The 26157-nt window shown below is 36.8% G+C and overlaps 1 protein-coding gene across 1 annotated transcript; it reads left to right on the top strand.

Annotated features, from left to right (window-relative positions):
* Window positions 1-4641: 4641 nt before the first annotated feature.
* ATXN7L3B (ataxin 7 like 3B) lies at window positions 4642-8371 on the top strand. The gene has a single exon (XM_082739671.1). It carries the CDS (start codon window positions 4997-4999, stop codon window positions 5288-5290), a length of 294 nt encoding a protein of 97 aa, XP_082595797.1. The 5' UTR covers window positions 4642-4996; the 3' UTR covers window positions 5291-8371.
* Window positions 8372-26157: the final 17786 nt, after the last annotated feature.

Genomic DNA, 26157 nt, shown 5'->3' with positions numbered 1-26157 from the left:
TCTGGAGCCCTACTGTAGATCAAATTCATTCTGAGCAAATGATACATAGAAAGAGCAACTGTTTAAAAAAGACTATGGATGCTGAGTACTAAAATTTTCATTTGTATACTAAAGTACTTACTAACTATAGTTAGCTCAGGATTACAGTGTCTCTCTCTTTAGAAGATGATAAGCCTGAGTTGTCATAAATGCCAAAATCAACTCAGTCACCTTGATTTCACAGTTTAGTAGGGCAGATTAAAATTGTAAGTTTATTTTAGACATTGCAATTTTAGCATGACACCCTTATCTAATATCAAACTGTGGCATCTCAGTATCTCATGCAAGGCATGATAATCAGTTTTTAAATGCGAATCCTGAAAAATAGATTTCAGCAAAGAATGAATTTGAAACTCCAAGTTGGCCATGCCTGAGGGGACATGTGAGTGTTTACTGTTGAGTTATGACACACATAAATTTTTCTTAGTAAACTACTGACAAGAAAGCACAATACTACATAGCTTATTTCTGACATAAATCATGGTCCAATGAAAATAAGAAGACCATATGGCTAAATGGTGCCGCCCTCTCTGACTTCACTTATTTTTTAAATACGTGGGTAAGTAAAGAAAAACAAGGGAAATTTAAATGAATATTTTAAAGTAGAAGTGAATTTCATAGGCGTCAAGTAATTACAGAAATTAAAATTTCCAACTAAAAATGAACATCTACAAATAACCCCTTCAGATATTTGGGAAGATAATTACAACACCCAGTTGATAGTCAGTAGATGAGTAATTTTCCTAACCCTAAAAGTGCTTCAAGATGTCCTGGGTGGTAGAACAGATTGTTTTGTAATAAGAAAACCCTCAGTCACCCAGTTGAGGAGCTAACATTTGAACTTTAGAGGCCGATATATAAGAATTTACTTGACCCTTAACTTAAAGAAAACTATTTTCTCAGATTCTTCAATTCATGGAAATTCAGGTTTTTAAAAGAAACATTCAGAAAACATGAGTCCTGCTGTTTTTACAAATGGGAATTCACCTTCTTGCCCGAAGTCACCTGATAAATTAGTGGCAGAAATAGGACAGCAACCAAAGTCTTTTGGCTCCCAGGTCTATTCCTGATGCACTCTGCTATCTCATTTTTCCATTTTATGTGAACACAAAAAATGTGGGACTGTTAAAAAAATAGTTGTTTTATGGATTTTCAGTCTTCAGTAAAAACCACTAGATAATAATTTAAAAGGTATTCCTCTTTGAAAGAACGGATCTGTCAGTGTGTATATTACAACTGAATGGGAATGAAATAATCAAAGATAATTAAAATTTCACATTAAATTCCTTATACTTACCTTAATTTGTACACTAAATATTTTAAGCCTATATGATGTATATATTCTTTGAAGATCACTTACTTATGAATCCCCAATACTTGCTTTGTATTGAAAAAATGGTTTAGATAATTGACAGTATCTATTTTATTTTATCTCATTTTTATTCCAAAGGCTTAAATACCTTGAGCCCTATTAATTTCAATAGAACTAAGGAGTTCCTTCTAACTTCTTTTTGTGGCATAACATTGATTTAACATAAAGACTTTCAGTACATTTCAATAAGTAAGGCAGTCTAGTAAAACGAAATAAGTAGAAGAGAGATAACAAGGTGATGATGAACATCTAAGCAAAATTTCAACATCATGATAGTGTTCCTATCATGAGAGTAAATATGATAAAATATTAACAGGAAATCTAAACCTAGCCAAGGTCCTGATTATTTGAATTTCAATTAATATGATGATCTGCTTGTATATATTTTGAAGCAAATTTTATTGATGACTTTTCATAAATATACTGAGGATTTCAGTTCCAACTCTCACAACATAAGGAGGACTTAAGGCACCAAGAAATAATCTCTTATTCTTTTATGTCAAAATTTTAAAAAAGATTCTCATGTCAATTTTACCAGAACAAATTATATGGGATCCAACTACCATGAAAAACACTTGTCTACTATCAAGCCCTTTAATTCCTTGCTACTCAAAGTGTTTGATGAACAAGCAGCATCAAAGTATGTTAGAAATGCAGAAACCCAGGCCCACTTGAGACCTAAAGAACTATAATCTGCATTTTAAAAGAATATCTGAATGTTTTATATGCACATTAAGGTTTGAGAAGCATTGTTTTAAATTTGATTTGCAGAAGGTGTGAGCTAGAAGTGAGTGGAAGCAATTCTATTTACATCTGTATTTTCTTCCCTAACTAAATATAACACAGTAGTATGTATTATATACTATTTTTAGATACTTTGTGAAGACGTAGATATTCATTGTCATGTTTAAATCTTACAACAAACCTACTGATGAGAACTGTCACTGCATTAGGAAAACAGATTTACAAAAGTTAAGTAGACAGGGCAAGGTCACACAGATAGTAATTGGTAGGAGGCAGTTTGACTCAAGAGCTTGTACACTTAATCATTATATGTTATGGCTTATCATACGGCTATTACTTTCATTACTTATGGCTGTTACTATCACTTCTTTCATTAAAATGCTTCAGAGATACTAATGCTGTGTGTTTTCTAAAATGTATTCCAAATTCAAAGAATTAGCAACCAAGAAATCACTTATCAACCTTTTATAGATAATTTAGAAGTTTTAGCCTAAAGCACAAATGGTACTGCCCCCCATATATGTCAAATTATGTCAAAATATGATACCAGTTCTTTGAATGGAGAACATATAAATTATACAAACACTCCAGTGGGGGGAAAAATTCTGCCTTATGTATATATATATATAAAATTATCATTATGAATCTTAAATAGACTAGGCTGTCAAAATCCTTTGTATCTGCCAATTTGTCATTTTTAAGGTGATAAAATATATAATCAAAAAACTTGGGGGGCGCCTGGGTGGCTCAGTGGTTGGGCCGCTGCCTTCGGCTCGGGTCATGATCTCGGGGTCCTGGGATCGAGTCCCGCATCGGGCTCTCTGCTCAGCGGGGAGCCTGCTTCCTCCTCTCTCTCTCTCTGCCTGCCTCTCTGCCTACTTGTGATTTCTCTCTGTCAAATAAATTAATAAAAAAAAAAAAAAAAAAAAAACTTGGATAGGAGGGCACCTGGGTGACTCAATCAGTTAAGCATTTTCCTTCAGCTCAGTTCATGGTCTCAGGGACCAGGAATCCAGGCTCACATTGCGTCAGGCTCCCTGCTCAATGGGGATTCTGCTTCTCCTTCTCAGTCTACCACTCCACCCCCCACCCCTACTTGTGCTGTCTCTCATGTTCGCTCGCTCTCTTAAATACATAAAATCCTTTAAAAAAGAAGGAAAGAAAAAGAAAGAAAGAAAGAAAGAAAGAAAGAAAAGGAAGAAAGAAAGAAAGAAAGAAAGAAAGAAAGAAAGAAAATTTGGATGGGTACAACTACTGATTAACTGCTCATACTCCAAATAAGTGTAACTGGTACTTAACCCTCTAATAATAAAAATATGCAGAGAGATAATAAGAATGAATTATAAAACTCATTAAGAGTATTCTGATAATAAATATTAGAAAATACTTATTTGTATCTGCCTGGAAATATGTATGTCTATGTTTTTCTTTATTCTGTGAAAGAAATTATAGGATGAGATCTTTTTTTTCATTTTTCTTTCTTTATTTGCAGCTATTTTTTGATAAATTATTAAAAACAAGAGGCTACTCTATTTCATGGGTGGTGGCAGGGACCAAAAAACTAGTAAAAAGTGAAGGAAATACTGTAGTGTTTTCATTATAATATATTCTAGTCCATAACTAATATTAAAACAGCTGACATTAACTGAATGCTTGCTTACATGTAAGGCACTGTCACATGAGGATTTTTTACAGCATCATTTCATCTTAACCATGAAACAGAGACTAGATTTATTCAGATGAAGAAATAGGGAACTGTTAAATATTGGATCTAGGATTTAAACTCAAGTAGACAGGATCTAGTCCCATATTCAAGGGGCATAATTTTAGGAAAAGCTTCCTTTATGTCCTAGTATATTCAACATATTTCACATTTCCTCCTTCTCTATTAGAGAATGTACGTATAAATTTCTCTTTGCATTATTTTCGAGATGTAAATGATGATCTATTTATGAGCACACTGACTTAATGGACTTATAAATGAGATAAACGCATTAGGTTCAGGGGATCAGTATACGTGAATTATGTCTTTAGTGCCTAGTTCTTCATTAAAAAAAAAAAAAAAAAAAGACTAAAAGAAAAACTATATTGTAATTTGTTGCCTTGCACCATCTAGTGGATTTAAACGACAAGCGCGGCAGTACTATAAATGATTACAAGTCAATCATATAAGTCAAATTTTCAAACGTATCCGGAGAAATGTTCCTAAAATCGTATTTTGGATCATACCACAAATGTGCACGGCATTATTCGTCATTTTCATAAGGAAATCAATTATGTGTGCCGAGTTCATTAGTGAATGTTTTAACTTACAAGTAAAACAACAAAAAAATAGCATCCTTGCCATTCTTTTACTTTAGAGATAATCAAAGTCAGCTCCGTTTAGTTCTTTCCAATCGTTTTCATAAATTGCAAGAACTCCCAGGAAGCTGCGCGGAGGGCTAAGCCCCGGGAGTCTGCGCGGAGCCACTGCGCACGCGTTTTGAGGAGCGGAAGTTGGGAGGCGGGGCCAGGCCCGGACCTGGGAGCGGAAGAGGCCGGGGTTGCTGGCTGAGGCGCGGAGACCGTTTGGCGGTGAGTCCCAGGCCAGTCCGAGCTCAAAGTCCCAGTCCCCGGGAGACGCCAGAAGAAACTGAAGGACTTGGGGTTCCGGAGCAGTCGCCGCTGGCTGCTGCTGCCGTTCCGCCTCTGCACCGCGGACGCCTCCGCCCCCGCCGCCTGAGGACGCGGCCCTGACAGGCCTCTAGGCCTAGGCGCGGCCCGAGGAGCCCGACGTGTTGCTGCTGCTGGTGCTGCTGTGAGTAATACGAGCGCCCGCTCCACAGTCGTTGACAAATTAAAATGGAGGAAATTTCGTTGGCTAACCTGGATACTAACAAGCTAGAGGCCATCGCTCAGGAGATATACGTAGACCTAATAGAGGATTCTTGTTTGGGCTTCTGCTTTGAGGTGCACCGGGCAGTCAAGTGTGGCTACTTCTACCTGGAGTTCGCAGAAACTGGTAGCGTGAAGGATTTTGGCATTCAGCCAGTGGAAGATAAAGGAGCGTGCCGCCTCCCGCTTTGCTCCCTTCCTGGAGAATCCGGGAATGGGCCTGATCAGCAGCTGCAACGCTCACCCCCAGAATTCCAGTAGCTGCAACAGGAGAGAATCAGAGAGTGACCAGGACAATAACATAGACCGGTCCTGTGGTTTGGAGAAGTTAGGTATCTAAATAGAAAAAGAAAAGAAAACAAAAAAGAAAAAAAAAAAAAAAGGAAAGAAAAAGAAAAAAGAAAGAAATCAAACAAAAGTCCCACTTCCCATTGAACATCCTAGCCTTTAAACACCCAAAGTGGAGAATTTAGGAATTCGGATTCTTTTATAAGTATGTTACCTTGGAATCAGCTTTGAAACCCTGGGCAGGAGGAGCTGTGCATCCTGTGCTCCGTGCCATGCAGGTTGATCTCTACACCACGAAGGGCACAAGATCCCTGTACTGTCCCCAGTGCACAGGTGGGCAGCTGTGTGCCCAGCGTATAAATCCTTTGGTTCCTCAGCCTTTCTCTCTGCCTGATGTCAAGGGCTTTCTGGATAACTGACAGTTTGGACAAAGCTGATGGTCAGGCCTTAATCATTGGGCCTCCGTGGGACTGCTCCTCTGATCTCTGAGCCTCTGATTTGGACTTCTCCAAGACAGATGAAAGTCAGGTATGAGATCTGGATATTAACAGTTCCAATTTGGGAGAACCAAGAAAAAGAATTACGACTGAATCTGGTAGGGGAAGCTCTGTGATCTTGCCTCCAACAAGAAGAAAAGGTCAAAGCTACCAGTTTCCCAAAGGTCCAGCGTGTACAGTGACTTGAACGGACTTGGGGACAAGGGCTAACCTTTTGCTGAACAGAGCCCTTTGTCTTGCACCCCACCCGGTGGCATAGGCTTATTAAATGGACAACTTGGTTATCCAGGCAGGCTGAGGATTTAGTTATGATCCCTTGAGGAGGCAGCAGGGGCTTCTGCAACTATGCACGATCTCTTAAACTGCAAGATTCATATCTGGATATATTATGCTGTGAATAGCAGTTTGGTGGGGCAGTCATTTTCTTACTCTTGAGTTACTAGCTACCTAGCCAGTCCATGTGTCTGACTTGGTCATTATGCCAGGTCGCTACCTGCCTCCTATGCCAGGGGTAGGCCTGAATTATAGAAAAGCATAATGGCTGGGCAGGAGACTGGTTGAAAGCTGAGCCCAGAGGGGACCTCTTTCAGCTGCCCTCAATGTTAATGGGTTAGTACTAGGAGCCAAGGAGCAAGCCTGGGTCGTCTCATTTGACTGCAGTATCCTATTGAATGCCCCTGTTCTTGGTTTGGGCAGTCAAAGCTCTGTTATGGTAAACATCTCGACTGTCACCACCTCTGCCCCTCAAGAGGGGCAGCCCCTTTCATTCAGTCTCTTTTGGATATTCTTGACAGCAAGAGCTGTCTTTCCGTTGTCAAAAAAGTCAGGAATGGGATAGGCAAGGATGGGAAATGTGAGCCACATATCAAAACTACCCTCCACTTTACTCCCTGATTGAGGGTTTATGAAGTGTAGAGGGGTGAGAACCCCAAAGTGAGCGGGAACGGTGCTGCTTTATTTGAAATGTTTTCTTACCTCATTCTGTGCCCCAGTACGGGTCCCAGCCTCATCCGTCTGGCTTGGCCCCGTGTTCCTACTGTCCCCTGCTCCACTGCCTATCTGGTGCAGCTCATGACCCCAGGTGCTGCCTGCTACCCTGCTTTCACACTGACCAGTTTCAGTTCATCTCTCTTGATGCTCCTGCTTCTTAAGCCTGCCCAGTTTCCCTGTCCTTGGCTTCTTTCAAGTTTTTCTTGGGTTGTCGTTCTTTTCCCCCTCGTTCTTTTACGAGATCCAGAGAAGAATTTTCTGGTGGGTTCCTCTGTTAGGATTAAGATGGGAAGAGAACATAATTTTTTGTGTATTAAAGGCAGTGTCACGCCTAAGCATTTTCCTATAGGGACTGCCTTGCTAGATGCCTTCCTGCTGTGTCTTATTTCATAAGGAGTTACATCTTCCCACCTCCACTTGGATACTGCCTCTTAGGACCTAAGCAGACCAGTAAAGGCTGACTAATGTAGTGGGTCCTGATCTGTTTTCTCTAACCCTTGCTGTGCATGTATCCTTCCTTATCCCAGAAGGAACTCTTTGGACTGTATGGGCTGATTTGTGTTACATATAGACATTAAGGGAACCATAGTGATAAGGCCTCAAGACTGTCTATTTGCATTTTACCTAGAATTGTCCTGGTCAGGGTTGAGGTATAGTTACAGATTGGTCTTCAAGAACTGCACTGACTTTTTAGAAAGTTAAAGCTTGGTTAGAGCTAAAACAACATTGGGTTATCTGCCCTTGACTTTATAGACATCTCCTTCTGAGGGGATGCAGAGGGAAAGGAGGGTTTAAGTGAAACTCTGGCCTGCTGCCAAATAATGTCCTGGAAGCAGGCTGAAGGTAAGGTCATGGTCCACTCTTCCTTCAGAGAGGGAGCTCTGATTATGGCATTATTGTTTCCTTTCTGGCCATTCTCTTGGTTAGAGGAGGAAGAAGTGGAAAGTAATTTTGAAAAATCGCTGGTTCGTATTACCTCCCTCTTGGTTATTGTTTTTCTTTTTTGCCCTCCCATTATTAGGGCAGTAGCCCTAGGCCTGTCCTGCATGGGTGTGAGGTGGGCTAGGTCCAACAGGTACCCTGAGGGGACAGTCTAACTCCTTTCTTTTCTGGGGAGTGAATGCTCCCTATCATGTAGTTGACAGTGGTTAGGAACTCTCCCTTTCCCTACCTATCTTCCCTCTAACAGCAGAATTCCTATCCTTCCTTCCTCAATTAAGTATATTGATCACCTGTAATTCTATTATGTATCTGAGTGTGTGTGCGTGTATAGGGGGAAGGGGTTCTTTACAAATTTTTGTGGTTTGTGGCTTTTTCTTCCATATTTAGTTCCCACCACCGCATGTCCAGGGGCCATTGCCTGGCATTATCGCATGCTGGGATCATTGGGGAAGTGTAGTGAAGCTCACCACTGTCCTTTGTTTTGGAGATTATTATTTTTGCATAAGTAGTCCATCCTATACAGATTGCTAACTAACTGTGTATTCCCCTTGCCCCTATGGCTGCTGGTGTAAATAAACTGCATCTCCCCATTGGTAAACAGTACTAATAAAGTTTTAAAAAATGACTTTATTTAGACTCTGTATGTTCATCTTTTAAGATTGTAAGTGTTTTTCAGGTATTGACATAGTAAAATAAATTTTGAATTGCTGTTGAATCATAGTCACTTTCTCCTGAATGGGAGTTTTCTCAAAGTAGAGGAACTTTTGTCCAACTTTATTTCTCCATTTAGTCTACAAATTTAGCTTTCTGCAGCATCCAGTGAAAAATAAAATAGGTGGTAAAATAACTGTAATCCAAGCCTGTTGCTAATCCATTATAAAAGCTATTTCTATTTAAGTGGAACTCAAGATACTATATACATTTTACCACTTTTTCAGGCTAATATCGTTGCTCTCAAAAAACAAATGATTCAAAGAAAAAAAAACACAAAAAATGAATGGTTCAGAGCAGAAAATGAGTTGACCTTTCTAAAAGTCATTTTTTCCCAATACTTTTAATTTTTCTTTTACTCCAACTCTTTTTAGAGCTTTCAGTTTGTCTTAGAGTAATTCTGAGAAATTTTTATTTGAATTCCTAATCCAGAGCTGGAGCACTTATCTTAGAAATTGTATGTGCTGTTGAGTGCTGTTCATAGTCACTTATATGCTGAATGTTCTAGTTTAAAGAAATAGACCCAAATTAGAAGTAATATTTAGATGAATAAAAATTATCATAGAAATGGGGCCATCAGAAAAAACATCTCAATACAATAAATACTTCAGGGATGTTACAGACCTGTACAGTGGTATTGAGTGATTGAACATTTAAATGCCACTGCAGCAAATACTTTTGTATGCTATTTTGTATGTTTAGATTTGAATTAATGTATTTGGTGTTAATCTAGTTTTCTGAAATGAGTTATTTGCAAGATCTCAGTGCTTTACCAGATCCATCTGAGTGCAGGAATTTTAAGATTCTTTTCATGTTTTCAAACTAATGATCTTTATATTTAAAAAGAAAAAATCATGTACCTGTCAACTCTCTGGATACTACATTTTAACTACAGCATGTAGCATGAGGTCAGGAAGCTAATTGTTACTTGATGTTGAGGAAGATAAAGACCCGAAAAATAAAGTATACTCTGTAGTTAAAGATTCCAGAAGAGCTTTCTTTGCACACGGTAATAATAGAATAAGGCCTTCCACTGGGACCTATCTGAGGTACTTTAAAGTGTTCCTATAATTTTTTAAAAAGTATTTTATAAAGTGAAAATAATATATTAATGTGCTAAAATCACAACATTTTTATTTTATTTAAAATACCCTTTCACATTAGTCTTAAAAAGTTACCATGGTTAGTGACTTACTGGTACTCAGATCAGCTAGAGATAACTTACAACATCAGACTAGAAGTTTCACTCAGCTGTGGCAGATGCAAGTTGTTCAATTCTTGTTCATGTTCCAAAAGATGCCCATGATGCTTTGGACAATAACATTTGTTATAAATGATGCACTTGTTCAAAAAAATAACTGCAAATAAACCCGTAAATTCTTGGGTGCATTTTCCCCCTAATTTTTTTCAAAATTTTTTAAAAATGTTTTCAGTCATATGTTACTTGAGCCTTATTGGACATACGTGAGCTGAAAAGGAAATACTAAATTCATTTTAGAAATGAGAAAATATGTTAAACAGCAGTGATTTATACATGGATCAAAAACAAAAACACAGAAGCAATAGAAGCAAAAATAGAATTCTGATTCTAATCCAGTGCTTTTTATTGAAGCAGTAGAATTTTTAAACTAATAAAGGACTAAAAAATAACAGTGAAAGCATAATGAAAAAATTGAGATGCTAGTGAAAACTTAAAGGCAGTGAATTTGAAAACATCGAAAAAATGAAAAACACTTAAAGTAAATTTTTGTCTTCAATAAATGAATATATCTAGAAATTAATCCATCTCTACCCAGATATACACAGAAAAACAGGTGTTTAGAATTTTATAGACAATACAGCAAAAAACAAATGATTGTAAGCTAAGTGTATTATGAAGATAGATGAAGAAAATGACGATGTTAGCAAACCCCAGTTCCTTTAAAATATCAAAAATAAACATTATCACAACTTAGGTTAATCCAGGAAGGAAAGATTTTGACTCAGAAAATCATCATCTTTGGAGAAAAGCAATGTGAAAATTTCAACAGATACAGAAATATAGTTTTAAAATTCAACACCAATTACTTATTTAAAAATACTTATTAGTCAACAGAAGCAAGGGCTAAAGAAAGTTTTCATAAAATAATAAAGAATATTAAAAATCCATAGGTGCTTTAACAGTGAATACTTAGATTCTCATTAAAAGTAAGAATGGAAGAAACTTCTCATTAGTTGATTTCTGAACAGATAATTTTATAGAATCTCTGAACATACCTCTGGAAGTAATGATAGAGTGCAGTAAAGGTGCTGGATATTAAGATTAATATCCAAAATCAGAGTAATAGAAATTTTTTAAACATTACATTTATAATGCAACAAAAATTATGGTAGTCTTATGAATTAATATGACAAGAGAAGTATAAGGTTTTATGGAGAAGATGATAAAATTTTCTTCTGGCATATCGAAGAAACCCAAATAAATGGAAAGTGATAGGAGTAGGAACTTCCAAATAAATGGAAGTTCATTATCATCACTCCAAATAGATGAATTGGAAGTTTTTTTATTAAAATCCAAACCTTAACAAGCTAGTTTTAACATTTATATGAAAAGCAAGGTGCAAGAATAGACAATATCTTTTTGACATGTATTTCACATAGTTTGGTTTTGGTGTAGAAAGAAAATGGGATACAGAATTCAGAATTAAGTGGAAAAACATTTATGGTATTCTGATCCATGACTAAGTCCAAATCCTGATGTATTAAAATTAGTGGCTTATAAATCAATATAAGCATGATTACCCATAAATACATATTGATTACCCATAAATACATATTAAAACCTACAAAAACTATCATACAGGTTTAAGACTTACTATGGAAAAGTAGATCAAAACTTTATAGGGAAATATAGGAGTATATGTATATATCTGTAAGCAAGGGAGAATTTCTTAAAAGCATCATAGTAAAAGATTGACATATTGGACCATTATCATAAATGTAAAACTTTCTGTGCCTTGTCAAACTACAAAAAGCAGCAACAAAATGCTATGACATGCTTGTAGAAGTGCTTCAGTTCTTATCACTGATAAGGATTATTATTTTTTAAATATTTTATTTATTTGACAGAGTGAGTGAGCACAATCAGGGATAGCAGCAGAGGGAGTGGAAGAAGCAGGCTCCCCACCTAGCAGGGAGCCCTACCTGAGGCTCAGTCCCAGGACCCTGGGATCCTGACCTGAGCTGAAGGAAGCCACTTAACCAACTGAGCCACTCAGGCGCCACACTGATAAAGATTATTAACAAAATAATTACACAGTTGACAAATGGGCAAAGTAAAAGAACACCTCCTAGAGCACATTCAAATGGCAAAAAAGATGTGAAAAGTTTACTTAGGTTCAGAGAAATGCAAACTAAAAACGTAAACTGTGAAATACCAATTTATACTACTCTGTATGGTGAGAAAAAGAAAGGTGATGATATCAACTCTGACAGGCATTCAGAGCAATTAAAACCCTTGTGCATTGCTGGTACACTGTAAATTGATAAAAATATTTTTGAAAAGCAATCTACAGCAGTTCATAAGCATAACCAATACTCCAGTATGTACAGCTCTTATAGCATTATTTCTAATAGGAAAAATTGAAAGCTATGTAAATACACATTTAAAAGTAGTCACTGTACAGAAATGATGATTACTAGGGCTGCACAAATAAAATATTTAATTAAACATATATTCTTAAATTTGCTACCCGTCATTTGAAGCTTAACAATATGCAAACCAATGCTATAGATACTGTGTAGGGATATATTTGTATGTAATAAAAAAAAAAGTATACCCAAAATGTTGAACTAGACTTCTACTTCCATCTGTATATGATCTGGATATTGGAGAAAGACTTCTTGATGCAAAACATCAGAATGCTGAAAAAATTGCAACAAAGATACTTTAAAAGTCTTGCTCTCTTGCCAAAGAAGTAAGAAAAACATCCAGCTTTCCCTTATACATGGACACACAGGAGCACAAGCCAAAGATACAAGTAAAAATAGAAAATGGAAGTGCACTGAGAAACACAAATATCAAACTTTCAGATGGAAATAGGAGATAATGCCATCCCATATATATACAACATACCTGAAATAATTTTTGCATCCTTACTGAAAGAATGGGCAGAGTAAAAGAACTAGAGACCTTCCTGACCAGAAAAAGAACAGATAAGAAAGTCTCTGCCATGGCCTGAGGTCAAATTAATTAATTAAAATAATAAAAATATCATCATCATCATTTCTTTGGGGAATATGTACCCCACACCCTGTTATCACCAAGTCACTTACCCTGCTAGCCAAGAAAACTCTACCTGAAAATTATAAATAAGATAACGTATACAAAATGATACTATACCTCTTGGCTACATGACAGAATTTGGATCCCTCAACATTCTCACAAAATACAAACTTGCAATGAAAGTATCTTCAGTTTCTTTAAAGATTTCTCTTATAGCTATCATATTCTGCATATAATAATTCTATTTATTAGGAGAAAGGAGTTCAAATTTGGTAAATTATTATTTCTGCTGAACCTCTACAAATACAATTGTCCTTTCTCATAAATAGAATTACTAAATGCAGAATATAAAGGCTACAAATTAAATTCTTAAATTAATGCATGGAATTATGAACAAGAAACAGGAGAGAATGATGATGCAGTTATGAAAATGAATAGAACTTTTCAAAATGAAAAGAATGTATGCCAATAAAATTAAAAACTCAGTGGATATGGCAAAACCTCAGTTTAATCAAACTGGGAAAAAGAGAAGAAGGAAGGAGTCATCATGGAGCACAATCTGTTGGTGAATAGTCCCTGTTTAGTTATACAGACAGCAGAGTGTGTGTTTGTGTTCCCCTCCTTGTCTCCCATTGATAAACCCACAGGTCATTTTGTTTTCTTTGCTGCACTGTCACCTGGTGACAGTGCAGCAAAGAAAACAAGGTGGTGTGCTGAAAGTGCAATCAGATGTGATCAGAAGATGACTGACCATGGGAATAAAGACAATGCCAACATTCCAGGACCCAGGATACATAGCCAGAGGAAATTAAGGGAGGCAAAATTATCAGTAGAAATGAGGAAAAGTGCCAAAAAGAATAAAGGTGTCTCAGAGGAAGTGAAGTTACTGGTATACTTGACACTGAAGGGTCTCAGATTACTTCAAAATATTGAGGGCAGGGAGTCCAATGCACCCGTAGGCAGAATTGTAAAGATGGTCTTGAAATTATAGCCACCTGATTATTCAGCCAGATATATGACACTGTAAAGGGGTTTTGCAGATAAATAAAGTGCCAAGTCAGTTGTCCCTAAGATATGGAGATTATTTGGCTGGACTTTGACCCAGTCAGGTGAGGACTTTAAAAACAAAGTGTTCTCCATCTGGTAGTAGAAGACATCAGAGAGATTTGTGTGGAAAGTATTCAGTGCATCATTGCTGGCTTCAAAGATGAAGGGGAAGCGTATGAGAAGGGATGAAGGTGCATTTTGGAACTGTTGGCCTCCATCCGATGGGTAGCAAGGAAAGGGGAACCTCAGACCAAAACCCCTGGAAACTGAATGAATTCTGTAAACATTCTGAATGAGTTTGAAAGCCAGTTCTTACCCAAAGCCTTTAGATAAGAGCCACGCACACCTGACTCCTTATCTTTGGCCTATGAGACCCTAAGCAGACAGCTCAGCCAAACATGCCCAGATCTAGGACCTGGAGAATAGTGAGGTAAGTGAGGACTGCTCTAAGCAGCTAGGTTTGTGGTAAGTAGTTATGCAAGAATAAAAACTAATAAAGCTGCAACTGATCCAAACTTAAGGAGGATTATGACAATTCGACAAGGCTTAAAAAAGAAATCCTCAATCATGATTTGTGTATGAGAATAAGGCAAGTACTGTTGAAACTAATTTTGATATATTTTAATACAAATGAAACATTCTCAATCTTTCTAATGTTTAAATTTACAATGTACTAAATAAATACTGGTTTTACCATTTTTTATTTCCCCATGCATTTACTCACTGAAAATAAAAGACTTTTTAATGTTCTGACAAAAAAATTTTGTAAGCAATCAGATGACCTTAATTATTCCCATTTTTTTAGGATTGCTTTGTACTATTTCAACTTGAATAGTCAGTTTTAAAATCCATAACAACTTTGCGAAGCTAGTGTGGTCTGTGTTACTATCACTTCTTTTATTAAAATGCTTGAGATATTAATGCTGTGTCTTTTCTAAAATATATTCCAAATTCAAAGAATTAGCAACCAAGAAATCACTTATCAACTTTTTATAGATAATTTAGGAGGTTTAGCCTAAAACACAAAAGGTACTGCCCCCCTATATAACTCTTAAGACTGACAGAAGAAGAAGAAAAATAAGGAAAGCAGTTGGTAATAAGAGGGGAGCAAGAAAAATATAAGCTAAATGAAATCAGGAACACTTAAACAGGAACCCTGAGAAGGAGGGAGGTTCTATCTGCATTAATGAAAAATCTCAAAGTGGGGGTACCTGGGTGGCTCAGTGGGTTAGGCTGCTGCCTTCGGTTCAGGTCATGATCTCAAGGTCCTGGGATCCGATTCCCCCATCGGGCTTTCTGCTTGGCGGGGAGCCTGCTTTTCTCTCTCTCTCTCTCTCTTTCTGCCTACTTGTGATCTCTCTCTGTCAAATCAATAAATAAAATCTTTTAAATAAATAAATAAATAAATACTGACTGCACGTTTTAACCTAGCTAGGGTAATGGGTAGTGATAGGAGTAAAGTAAGGCTTTCCTGAGAAAGTGACATTTAAACAGAACCTAGGGTTGAAGGAGTTACCCAGGATAAATTTTTCAAAGTAGATGAAAAGTAAATTGGGGATGCGTTGTTGTCGGGGGTGGAAATGGAAGAAACTGATGTGTTAGAGAGAGTGCCATCCAAATGGAAAGTTTAAAGTTCTGGGAAAATAATCATTATGCTTCTTCTAGATGGAAAAAAAATATATTGTGGATACAAAACCACATATCCCTTCTATTTCTATCAGGAAGTTTCAGGATGCTCTTGAAAGCAAATGTTGTTAGACGGTGATTGTTAATATTGGCATAGACCCTCTTACTTGGATTTTATCAGGTAAATACATAAATAACTAGAAACATAATTTCACAGAACTCTAACAAACTAACTCATTTATAAATATAACACTTTATACCTTAGAGGGGTAAGTTTCAAGTGCTGTTTTAAATACACAATGACCTCTCCACTTTTACTGTGCTTTGATCTCCCCAGTCCCCCTCCCCTTTCTGTTTTCAAACAGGTGCCCCCATGCATACCCATAAGCCTGTGCAAACACACAAGGTGCAACTTTAAATCAAGCCCCAGTTCAGATTAAGTTTAGCCAATCTGCTTTTGCTCTTGCTGCCCTAGGAATTATTACAGTTCAGGCACTTACTCGCAGACCAGCTACTTTTACAGTTTGGAGGTAGATTAGTGTTGGCTTCTTAAGTACTTCCCTTACAGCTAATTTTCTTTTTCAATTGAAAATGCTTGTGTTATTCTGCTTAATATTAAATTCAACAATGATCCAACAATTGATTTAGACTTTGTGTAATAGACTGGGGAGAGAAAAAGCCATTAAGCTCAGTCTTCACTTTGTAAGGAATTCTGTGACCCGAATCAGATAAATTCTTTCGTTCACAAATTAATAAGCTTGAATGAAATGAGTTCTTGACTCCATTCTACCTATAACATTCTGAGATTCCATGAGCTACAATGTTTAGCCCAACTCATATAAAGCATGGAAGATCCAGATTTAAATATCTTTATCCCTTCAGTTTTCCCATATATCCCAAATTACACTATCAGTTAATCCACTGTACAGTTTTTTACTATATGTCAATGCAAGTCATACCTTTATTTCTAACTTGTGATCCATTATGCACTTTTATCAAATATGTGTGTGATTTAACACTGTCTTTAAAGATCTGCTCTCATCACTTTCATTATATTTTGGCCTTCAAAATCTATTTTTTAAAAATCTCTCAGTCATAGGGTACTTGGGTGGCCCAGTCAGTTAAGTGTCTGCCTTTAGCTCATGTCATGATCCCAAGGACCTGTGAAGGAGCCCCTCATCAGGCTCCCAGTTCACCAGGGAGTCTGCTTTTCCCTCTCTCTCTGCCCCTCCCCCTACTCATGTGTGCTCTCTCTCTCAAATAAATAAAATCGTTTTTTTTTAAAGATATAATTTATTTGTCAGAGCCACAGAGAGAGGACAAGCAGGGGAAGCAGCAGGCAGAGGGAGAAGCAGGCTCCCTGCTGAGCAAGGATTGGGCCACCCCCCCACCCCCCACCCCCTTCCAGCAATGCAGGACTCAATCCCAGGACCCTGAGTTCATGATCTGAACTAAAGGCACACTCTTAACTGACTGAGCCACCCAGGCATCCCTAAATACATAAAATCTTTAAATAAATAAATGTTCAAAGAATAAAAAGCAGGTATTCTGTGAGCTCTAACTAGGATAATGATATAATTTGTTGCCCAAAATGTAACACTTTTGAAAGGACAAGGTGGCACTATCAATAACACCTAAGTAACTGTTGTAAACTGAGACTCTCCCAAGAAAACCAAAATGTATGGTCACTCTAGTAATGACCTTTTGGGCCTTGTTAAGATAGGAGGTCTGATAAATATTTTTATACAGCTACAAGATAAAGCGGCTTAATTATCTTTTTCATTATAAACCTAACAAATGTCCCTAATATACCACTTTCTGGTCCTCTAGTGTCCTCTTAGGCCTATAGCATAGCTTTCCCAAATAGTAAAAATTGTTACTGTTAATAGACCAGTGAAAGTTATTTGGGGGGGGGGGGAGTTGTTAGACGGCATTATAGATTATTCCTCTCCCTGTTAATAATGAATAACCTATAATAAATACTAGGTAAACCAACTGGAATCTTTACTCTTTTATGTATTCTATACTTTTAGAATATTATTAGAAGAGAGCTGGTTTTATTAATCTATTGTTCTTGCAGCCTGCCATCATCATGCAGAAGAAGAGTTACTACAGCTAATGGTAATAAGTTGATGATGAGACAAAAGCAAGTCCACATCTGCTACATAGGCATCTGCTATTTAGGGATTTTGGTCATTGACTTTATTTCCATACACGAGGAAAACATATCAGTGATAGGTGGTATATGAACAATAGATTATGACAGGCCCCCTTTTTGGAGTACTTACTTGGGCCCCCCTGTCTCCTCCACCCCCCACCACCCTAGTCTCAAATGTTCTACACAAATCACTCTCACCTCTCCCATTACTAGCAGAGAGGAACAAAGTAAGCACACTTTCTGAAAGCAGGGACCCTTAACCTTAACACAGCTCCTTACAAAGTGTAGAATTTTCTAATAGAATGTAAGCTTCCTGAGTACTGATAAGATTGTCCTGTATACTGCCCAACACACTACCTGGCACATTATAGATTTTCAATAAATATTGCTAGGATAATGATAAAAGTAAATGTATAAATGAATAACATTCTGTTATGTAATTATAATAGTAAAACAATGGATTCATTTCATTCTTAGCAAAGGATGAACAAAATTCACTTATCACTATTTCAATTATGAAATCAGTCTTCTTTCTAGATATTTGTATATTCCAGGTTTTCACTTATTTTTTAAAAAAATGTAAGATCCCACACTTTTTTTTTAAGGATTTCATTTATTTATTTGACAGAAAGAGAGAGAGATCACAAGTAGACAGAGAGGCAGGCAGAGGGGGAGGTGGAAGCAGGCCCCCTGCTGAGTAAAGAAAGGGGCTCAATCCCAGGACCCTGGGATCATGACCTGAGCCAAAGGCAGAGGCTTAACCCACTGAGCCACCCAGGCACCCCAGATCTCACACTTCTTAAAAAAAAAAAAAAACTTTTTTAAAGATTATTTTAGAGAGAGAGCAGGCACGGGGAGGGGGTGTGCAGAGGGTGGAGAAAGAAGAAGACACAGAATCTCAAGCCAACTCCTTGCTGAGTGCAGAGCCTGACATGGGCTCAATTTCAGGACCCTGAGATCATGACCAGAGCCAAAATTGAGTCAGATGCTCAACTGACTGAGCCACCCAGGTACCCCTCACAATTTTTTTTTTTAAGATTTATTTATTTAATTGAGAGAGAGAGAAAGAGAGAGAGAGAAAGGAAGGGGCACAGGGAGAGTGAGAGAGAATCTTAACCAGACTCCACGCTGAATGTGCAGTCCTACTCAGGGCTCGGTCTCACATCCCTGACTGAGATCATAACCTGAGCCAAAACCAAAAGTCAGTTGCTTAACCAACTGTATCATCCAGGCTTCCCAAGATCTCACACATTTAAGCTAATTCAGTATTTCTAAGAATCAAGAATTTTTAAATTATCTTTCAGAAATGTAACAATTTACTACTTGTCCTTTTGCTTAGTACATTGTTAATCCCAACAGTGAAATGCAAAGTTTTTATGTTTGGTGGCAAAATGTAAATAAGATAAATTAGTATTCATCTCATAACTTCCATTTTTTAGGAGGCACCTTGGCAATTAAACTTTGATTCACTTATTTCCTCTCTGGGGGCAGCATGAATGAGATCATCACAACTTCTATTAAAAGCTAAAATATTAGGCTTTGGGGGTGGACTATTATACGTGAGTTAGTCACAAATTTTACACTTTAATTTTACATAGAAAAACAAATATGTTCAGGTAGCCAATTACAAAATAAAAGTTTATAACAAAACATACAATACCACAACAAAAGCATCCAGTAAATTTTAGAGAGTTACAATTAAATTTAATCACTGGGAGAGGGAAAACCTCCAGCTTTAAGATGTTTCTCTGTTTGTCTACATTGCTCATATATTCCATCATTTATTTTTTCTGTTGTGCTTGCTAAAATTAAATTCATACTGAGGTTTTATCAACTCTGGCATATCTGTTCTTGCCATGATGGAAACTGAATAAAATTTTAAATCTTGATTAACTTCTTTCAGTAACTAAACAATGGTGGCCAAATCTGAGGTCTATTTAGAGCAACAGATAATTCCATGTGCTGGATAAATGTCATATCTGAGTAGAATTTCTTGAACAATTACTTTTCAAAAGAGTTCACACATTGGAAACATCATTTTTAGATTTGTGAACAAAGATAATTCATATGTTAGGAAAATAACAACTAGACTATAAATCATTTAAGCTGTAATTTTAAGTGCCACCCACTTTCCCACAGTGATTTTGTTCTTTGTTTTTACTTCTGTGGGTTTACTACAGGTCAACCAATTACTCGACAGTTCAGCTAGAGAATCAGTGAACTGGCTCCAGAGCATCGTTTAATGAAAAGAGCCTTTGATCTAAAACATAATTCAAGAGCAATCTCACAGAAAGACCAAATCAATCTACTAGATTATTTTAAAGTAATTGTGATGTATTTTGAACTAATTTGTGATTGAGTTAAATCCCCAAACTAGGAAAAAAGTGCAGTTGGTGGTACCAGTTCTGCCGCAGAAGAACCATGGGATCACTGGTAATTTAAACTCGGGTTTTTGAATATTTAAAAGAGGAATAATAGTTTCTACCATTGTACTTTTACAGTGATGTTATCAGAATTAGCTGAGGTCATGGATATGGCAGGGTTTTTAAACGTCAGTGTGTTTATTCTTATTTGCCTCAGATCAGTCAATGCACATGAATATTGCAACTGCACGCATACCCAATGTTCACTACTATCTTCACGAGAGATCTAGGGAAAGATTCCTGAATTGCCCTCTATTGAATGTCTTGTTATCGGTCATTGAATTTTAATTCTACTCAAACGATACATATCATTTACGTATTCTAGAAGGAAAAATAAGTTACTTCTCTGCAGTGTTATTTATTTGTTTATTTGGTAATTTAAACATATATCCAAGTATTGCAGTAATTTATAGAAAGATGCTCTAACCAAAAAACCTTTCAGAATAGTTAGCGATGCATTTTGTTCTTAAAATCTTTTTTAAAGTGTACGTAAATGTATGAATATAATTATAAAATAATCTTTACTGTGTGACATGTGAAGGAACCAACTTACATAAAAGGGAGATTGCCCAAGAATTACACCTTTACCTTATCTTAATTAAGAGCTTTGCTTATTCTGAAATAAGTCAATCAGAGAAAGACAGTTATCATATGATATCTCTGATATGAGGAGTTTGAGAGTCAGGGTAGGGTGGCTGTGGGGGTGGAGGGAGGGAAAAACTGAAGCAAGATGGACCCGGGAGGGAGACAAACCTCAGGGAACAAACAAAGTTGCTGGGGGGGGCAGGTGGAGGGATAGGGTGGCTGGGTTATGGACATTGGGGAGGGTATGTGCTATGGTGAGTGCTGTGAAGTGTGTAATACTGATGAATCACAGACCTGTATCCCTGAAGCAAATAATACATTATATGTTAATTAAAAAGAAAGAAAGGGGCTTTGCTTATTCTAAAGGCCTATTCCATTGTTACAGGATTTCTGATGCCTGTGCTATTCTCAGTGCCTGATTCAAAATAATACTAACTTTCAGCCAAATATAACAATTTGACTTCTTCTATCATTTTTTTTTGTCCATGTATATATTTTTTAAACATGGCAAAGGCACAATTACATAATCTATATGGTTCCCCCTTCTGTGTTTCCTCTCTTTTTTCCTCTGTGGTCTTGGGCTGTGAAATGATCATCTTTATCAGTAATTCATTCCATTGTCATTTAGCAATATAAGGAGTGGCTTCTATGACCAAAATACATAAATGTACAAACCATGTTTTGGAGAACTAAAAAATAATGTTTCTTACATATACAGTCCAGTATATCCAGTTAAACATTATATAACATTTATTGTAATTATTTATAAATAATTACTTATAGTTATTTATAAATAATTACTTATTTTTATAAATAATTACTTATAATTATTTATAAATATACTTATAAATATACTTATAATTATTTATAAATAATATAAATATTGTGATTATGATATACCTCTAAGATATATCTCAAAAATAAGTTTTGTTTTCCTAGTCTTGTACTTTCTTGAGGAAGATCAGTAAACTCAGTCTAACCTTTCAGGTTAAGGTTTAAATCAAGGAATACCTTAGGATATAAATATCAAAGGGTTAGAGCATCTCACTAAAGATTATACATTGAATATATATATTTTTCTGTTATATCATGATTTTTGCTACAGACTCATTTGTTTTACAAATAATTTTCTGTTCTATCATTTTTTACTTAATAACAGAAGTCATCCTTTCTGCTTCCAGTCTTAATAGGCTTTTCCCCTGTTGTCAAGATTGTTTTTCAGTCGGTTCAAGATACTTTGTTGTAAATATCATATGAAGTAATAAATTTTAAACCATATCCTTTTATGTAAAACTTCTGGCCTACCCAGCACAATTAGGATTGGTAATTGTTGTTAAATACAGATACCTCTGATGCTCCAAATATGTCTGCCAAATAAGAAGCAATTTTAACTTCTCATTTTGAGTCACCAACATCAGTATTTCCTAGAGTATGTTATGGTGACTATTGATCTGGGGGTTCTAGCCAATGTGACAGTTATTATTTACGGCATCTTAATAGGTATTGCATGTCTCTTTGTGTGGGCAGTCTCATAACCTCTAGCTATGTTTCTATTAGACTATAGGATAACTGTCTCATCTTTTAAGACTTCTCACCCAGATCCCAGCACGAATTTTTGTATGCTAAGCCATTACAAATGTACTTTCCAAATTTGGGGAAAACCATCTGGGTCTTTTTGCCAGATGTGATTTACAGATGAATGGACAAAACTGTATTTGTAATAGAGATTGTATTTAAGCTGAATGGTTCTAAATTAGCACAGCTTTAAGATGCATGAGCATTCTGGCATCACCATCAGTAGTAAGCACAGGTGGTCCAAGCTGATGCTCCCTCGGTGAGATTTTAGGTCTTATAACATCTTTTGACTCTCAGTCTACTTGAACTGAATTTCTGAGTTGAGTCATCTCTATAAATTCAACAAAAGCACTAGGTTATTGTCTGCAAATAAGAAAGAAGAGAAGAACATTTCACAGACTCTCATTTAGTAATTTTCTCATAAGCTTGTTCAAAACCAAGTTGAGTCTTTAGAGAGACAGTACTATGCAATGGCAGTGGTATAAGAATCTTCAAATTATAGAAGTCTGGATTTTAATCCTAGCTTTATGACCAATAATCTTTCCATTTTACACATGAGATAACTTTCCTGAGCCTTGATTTTTCTTTCATGTGTACACAATGGGATTATAAAAGCAATTTTTTATGTTGATTGTTCAGATTAAAAATTACATACACACACAAACACATGTATGCAAACATAATTAGTATATAATGTCTTTATTAAAACAACAAATCTGTCCTCTGAAACAGCAAAACTATCTACACAGTGACATCCTCCCTTTATCTGCCCAGTAAACTACCAGAGTCATCTGCTTATAGAAGAGACCCTTGTTTGAGTTTGAGTTCCCTTGGTTACACCTGGCAACTTAATACACATAGCCATCAAGATTATTCTAGGGGATATGTCATGAGGAAATAATATGGGCCAAATTTTATCTCTTCAAAATTTATATATTGAAGTTCTGACCCCAGTACCTCAGAATATGATTGTATTTGGAGACAGGGTCTTTAAAGGTCTTTAAAGAGAAAATTAAGGTAGAATGAGATCATATGGGTTGACCCTAATCCAATATGACTGGTATCCTTCTAAGAGGAGATTAGGGGCCCCTGGGCTCTAGGAGATTAGTGGCTCAGTTGATTCCAGGGTCATGGGATTGAGCCCCACATCGGGTTCCCTGCTCGACGGAGAGCCTGCTTTTGTCTCTCCCTCTGCCTGCCGCTCTGTTTACTTGTGCCCCCTTTCTAACTCTCTGTCAAATAAATTAAATCTTTAAAGAAAAACAAAAAAGAGGAGATTAGAACACAGATACAGGTTCAACAGACAGAAGGATTACCGCATGAGGACACAGAAGGAAGACAGCCATCTGCTGCCAAGGAGAGAAGCCTCTGAAGAAATCAAACCTGATGACTTCTTGAGCTTGGCTTCTAGCCCCCAGAACTGTAAAATAAATTTCTGTTGTTTAAGCCACACAGTCTGTGGTATTTTGTTATGGCAATCCCTGCGAATGAATACAACTTTATGTTGAAACCAAGAGATTTGGTTTAATATTGGTTACTCATCATCTGAAGGGAGGGAGGAATCTGAGTACATTCAGCCTGGTGCTTATAACTCAGACTGATCCTGCCAGAGTCTCATAGAATTATGACCAATACCCATTGATTACACTGAAGAACAAAAGTACATAAAAATTGAATATTTTTTTGCCACATTTTGTGCCAACAGTTGACTGCTTTAACACAAATATCAAACTCGGAAGCAGAATTCAGGACACCAGATAGATCCCAAGTCACAGGATAAAGGAATACAATAACATGACCGGAGTAGGGGTAAGATTGAGAAGCATCAAAATAGGAGAGAAAATGGATGACAAGTATTTTATTTGTAGATTTTCAATGAATTTGTTAGTTCTAATATCACAGAGAGCACGATTACGTATAATTATAGCTTATAGTAGAGATGGATTACTAACATAAAACTTGAATTAGTCAAAGAACATGTCTATGGAGTGGGTAATGAGGGACACTGAAGTTATTAAAATGTATCCGTAGCCAATTTGGCAATCATTTGACTTTGATTTAGCTATCAATCCAGAATATATTTAGAAATAAATGATCCTAATAATTTTACATTGATGAACAGCCCAATGAAATGAAGTTGTCAAATACTGGCATCATTCCCCATTCATGAAAAGCTAGAAATGGCCTTTTTAATGAGCAGTATGTTTGGAAAAACACAAGGTCTGTGAAGCCAAGTAAACAGCATGAGGCTATTGAGTACAATAAAATATAAACAAAGAAGCAAGCTTAATCACAAACAAATTTGTGAATTAAGAAATTTTCTCATTTTAAATGCTCAAGCTGTCTTTCCTCTTCTGTACCCATTTTGGTAATGTTTGACTTCCATTCACCAATGCCTAGTGACCAAGTATTGTTCAGTTTTCATTCATGCTGTTCTTCATTTATTCATTCAACAAGTGGCTATTGAGCCCTTTCTTTGTGCCAATCACTGTCATAGTTCTAAGGCCTAGAGGTTTGGAAATAGCACGGGAGAGAGAATCTCTGTGAGAATAGAGCTCAGCTGGACTTCTTGCTAAGTCTAGAACATGCCAGACTCATTTCTATCTCAGGGCATTTATTGTCATTGATGTTTCCTTTGGACCTCTCTCTGCTCACATCTTCATATCTTGTTTTTCATTTTCCAGGTCTCTTCCCATATTATTCTTAGAGTACTCCAATGGGTAGAGATGTTAGAGGCCTTAGGACCATACAGTCAGATCTCTACAGAGAAAAGGATGAGTCTCATGGCCAGAATTACAGTTTCATGATTTAGAAGACCTTATGAAATAATACTGATCTCAGCAAAAGCAGCTGCTCTCTACTCTCCATTTCTCCTATTTATTATGACTCAGTTCCTTCCCCAACTCTCCTTCCACTCCTTCAGGTGTTACTGGAGGCCTTAAGAGGATGATCTCTGGGATCAAAATGTAGGACTCAACTAGCCATAGGATCTTGTATGAATTTTTTAATCTCCCTGTACTTCAGTTTTCCACTTCTGTAGGATTTGGAAGGATCTTACAATACTTGTAGAATTGTTGTGATAATTGAATGATATGGTATATGAAATGATCTTCCTAGCATCTGGCTACCGCTGTCCATGCTGTAAGTGCCAATGTCCTTCTCTTTTGCTCCCCTTGTATTTTCTGTTCATTAGCAGCCACTTCTGTTTCAATCACAGATTTCACTTGCTACCTTCTCGGTACAGTTTGAGCCTTCTGCTTACCCCCATCTTGGCCTTGTTTATTCCTTTATTTATTCCCTTATTTATTCCTCAAAAAGATGATCTTGATTTAATCACCATCATGCATGTTTGGCCAAACTTTAATGAAAGTTGCAGCCAGTCTTCGTTCCCCCAGTCTTCTGGCCTCAGGGCATCTGTGACTCAGCAGTAAAGTAAAACAGCCCCCTCATAAAGGGTACTTCAGGCATTAAGACCTTCATGGGCTCCTCTCCATGGCTTCCCCCACTCATGAATGAAACATCTCACCAGAAGTCCAAATGAAGTTTCCAAGTGCTGGCTTCTGACTCCTATTACTAAGAGAAGACTGTAGAGATGTTGCAGATACTTCTGAAAGAGATGTCCGAAAGTCAGGAAAGAAAATCAAGTCAATAGAAAATGGGATTGAAATAAAACAAAACAGGAAGTCTGCTTTTTTTTTTTCTCTCAGAAAAAGTAAGTTGTTTCCACAGCTGGAGGCTAAAAACAGCTGCATTATCTATAGCCCATTAAATGGAGATCAGTCATTAATATTTTACTCATGTACACACTTCATTTTGATGCAATTTTCCTGTATAACCAGCCAGAATCATTTGCAGGATATTTAACAAAAATGATGGAAATACTCAGCTGCATCTGTTCATCATTTGGCTAACCATATTTTTGCATAAATTTAACATGGGCGTAAGCCACCACCATTATTTTCCCCATCCTTTTTCTTCACTGTTCAAATCTGCATGCCAAAATTTATTATTATTCAGGTATC

The sequence above is a fragment of the Mustela nivalis genome, assembly GCF_964662115.1.
Source record: "Mustela nivalis genome assembly, chromosome: 7".
Lineage (NCBI taxonomy): Eukaryota > Metazoa > Chordata > Mammalia > Carnivora > Mustelidae > Mustela > Mustela nivalis.
Note: the sequence above shows the minus strand (reverse complement) of the source record. Positions and strands in the feature narration are given on the sequence as shown.